General features: G+C 47.4%; 1 protein-coding gene across 1 annotated transcript; it reads right to left on the bottom strand.

Annotated features, from left to right (window-relative positions):
* Nucleotides 1–213: 213 nt before the first annotated feature.
* LOC119344097 lies at nt 214–1,507 on the bottom strand (the record flags this gene model as incomplete). The annotated part of the gene is made up of 3 exons (XM_037614711.1): nt 214–578; nt 772–1,306; nt 1,424–1,507. Coding segments are annotated over 3 exons (879 nt in total), but the record flags the coding sequence as incomplete, so codon positions are not given.
* Nucleotides 1,508–1,511: the final 4 nt, after the last annotated feature.

The following is a 1,511-nucleotide window of genomic DNA, read 5'->3' as shown; positions in this document are numbered from 1 at the left end:
GGGGCGCGGCCTGACGGGGAGGAGGCAGCCGGGCAGGGCGGCGCGGCCGGGGCGTAGCCTGGGCGCGACCGGGCAGGGAGGGCGCGGCCTGGGGCGCGGGCTGGACGCTGCTGAGCACGCGAGCGCGGGCGCGGGCAGTGACTGCCGGGCGCGGGGAAGGTGGCCAGCGACGGGGGAGGAGATGGCCGGTGACGAGGGGGCTAGGCACGGAGCTGCAGCGTGCGGGAGAGGAAGAGGAACCTGGCAACTGATACCATGTTGGATGAGTGAGCAACTCACATTTCCTGAGGGCCAAAGGCCATTACATATACATGTGTGTCAAAGTGCAGAAAACCCCTTATACAACGGGGATATTACCGAAAAGGGACTATACACATCTAACAGAGAAGACATGGCAAGAGATAATTTACCTCTTTTCTCGGTCAACCTTGAAGTGGTACCAAGGTCACTATCAATCGCAAGTTTGACGCCACTCGGTTTTGTTACACCATGCTTCCTTTTCTTTTCTTGTGTATGAAGCTTCGGAAGAGGAAGAATGGCATCTTCTGCATTCGCACGGTCTAGAGCAGTGATAGTTACTACAAAAAAACAGACCAAGTTCAGCCCAAGATTCGCCATTAATAAACTTCTCAAATGAAGGCGGTAACAATAAAGCTCCTAACCAAATCCCCATTTCTAAACAGGGTTTGAATGGTTGACCCATTCGGATATTCATATAAATAAATAACACATAAGGTGAATTACCACCATAACTGATGAGCATTAGCATACCTTTTGTTTTAGCAGATTGACCTTTCTGGTGCATGGTGGGTTGAACTGTAGGTAAGAGAACTCCATCTTCAGATACACCCAAATTAACATCCTTACCATAACAAACCAGCAGCTTATCGAAAGATGGTTTCACCACGGATCCATATGCCAGAAGGACATGAGCCGAATTAGGTCCATCTATTCCTTGAAGTTTTGCGGCAAATATCATGAAATCCTGATTCGTTCTTGAAAGGGAGGACTCGGACAAGGCAATCTTAGTAGGCTTCTTATTGCGCAAGTCATCCATGTTATTCCCAGACCAGAAATAGCAGATACCAACCTCAGAGATAGCCAACACATCTATTTCTCCTTCAGTAGCATTAGTACCTGAACACATGCAGTCCACAAAGATTGCTGGGTGTTCCATAGAGAGTATACAGCTTGAACTCTGACTTTTACCACTGCCCAACTTCCAAATGGCAACATAGCGTTCCCCAACTCCAGATGACAGAACATATTTGCCATTGTTACTAAAAATCATGTTTCTCACAGACACCTAAATGTTCATGTAGTCAATAGCAACAGGTGTGCACTTAGAAAAAGCAATACAATTGAAAAGATAACAAATTCAGAAGAGGATCACAGTACAGGAGGGCATACAAGACAAACTCACCGGATGCCCAGAGAATTTTTGAATTTTTTTGTTGTCAGAAGCGTCAAAGGTCCTCAACTGACCAGCTGCTGTTGCCAAAACTGTTCCA

This window comes from Triticum dicoccoides, unplaced genomic scaffold, assembly GCF_002162155.2.
Source record: "Triticum dicoccoides isolate Atlit2015 ecotype Zavitan unplaced genomic scaffold, WEW_v2.0 scaffold15391, whole genome shotgun sequence".
NCBI lineage: Eukaryota > Viridiplantae > Streptophyta > Magnoliopsida > Poales > Poaceae > Triticum > Triticum dicoccoides.
Note: the sequence above shows the minus strand (reverse complement) of the source record. Positions and strands in the feature narration are given on the sequence as shown.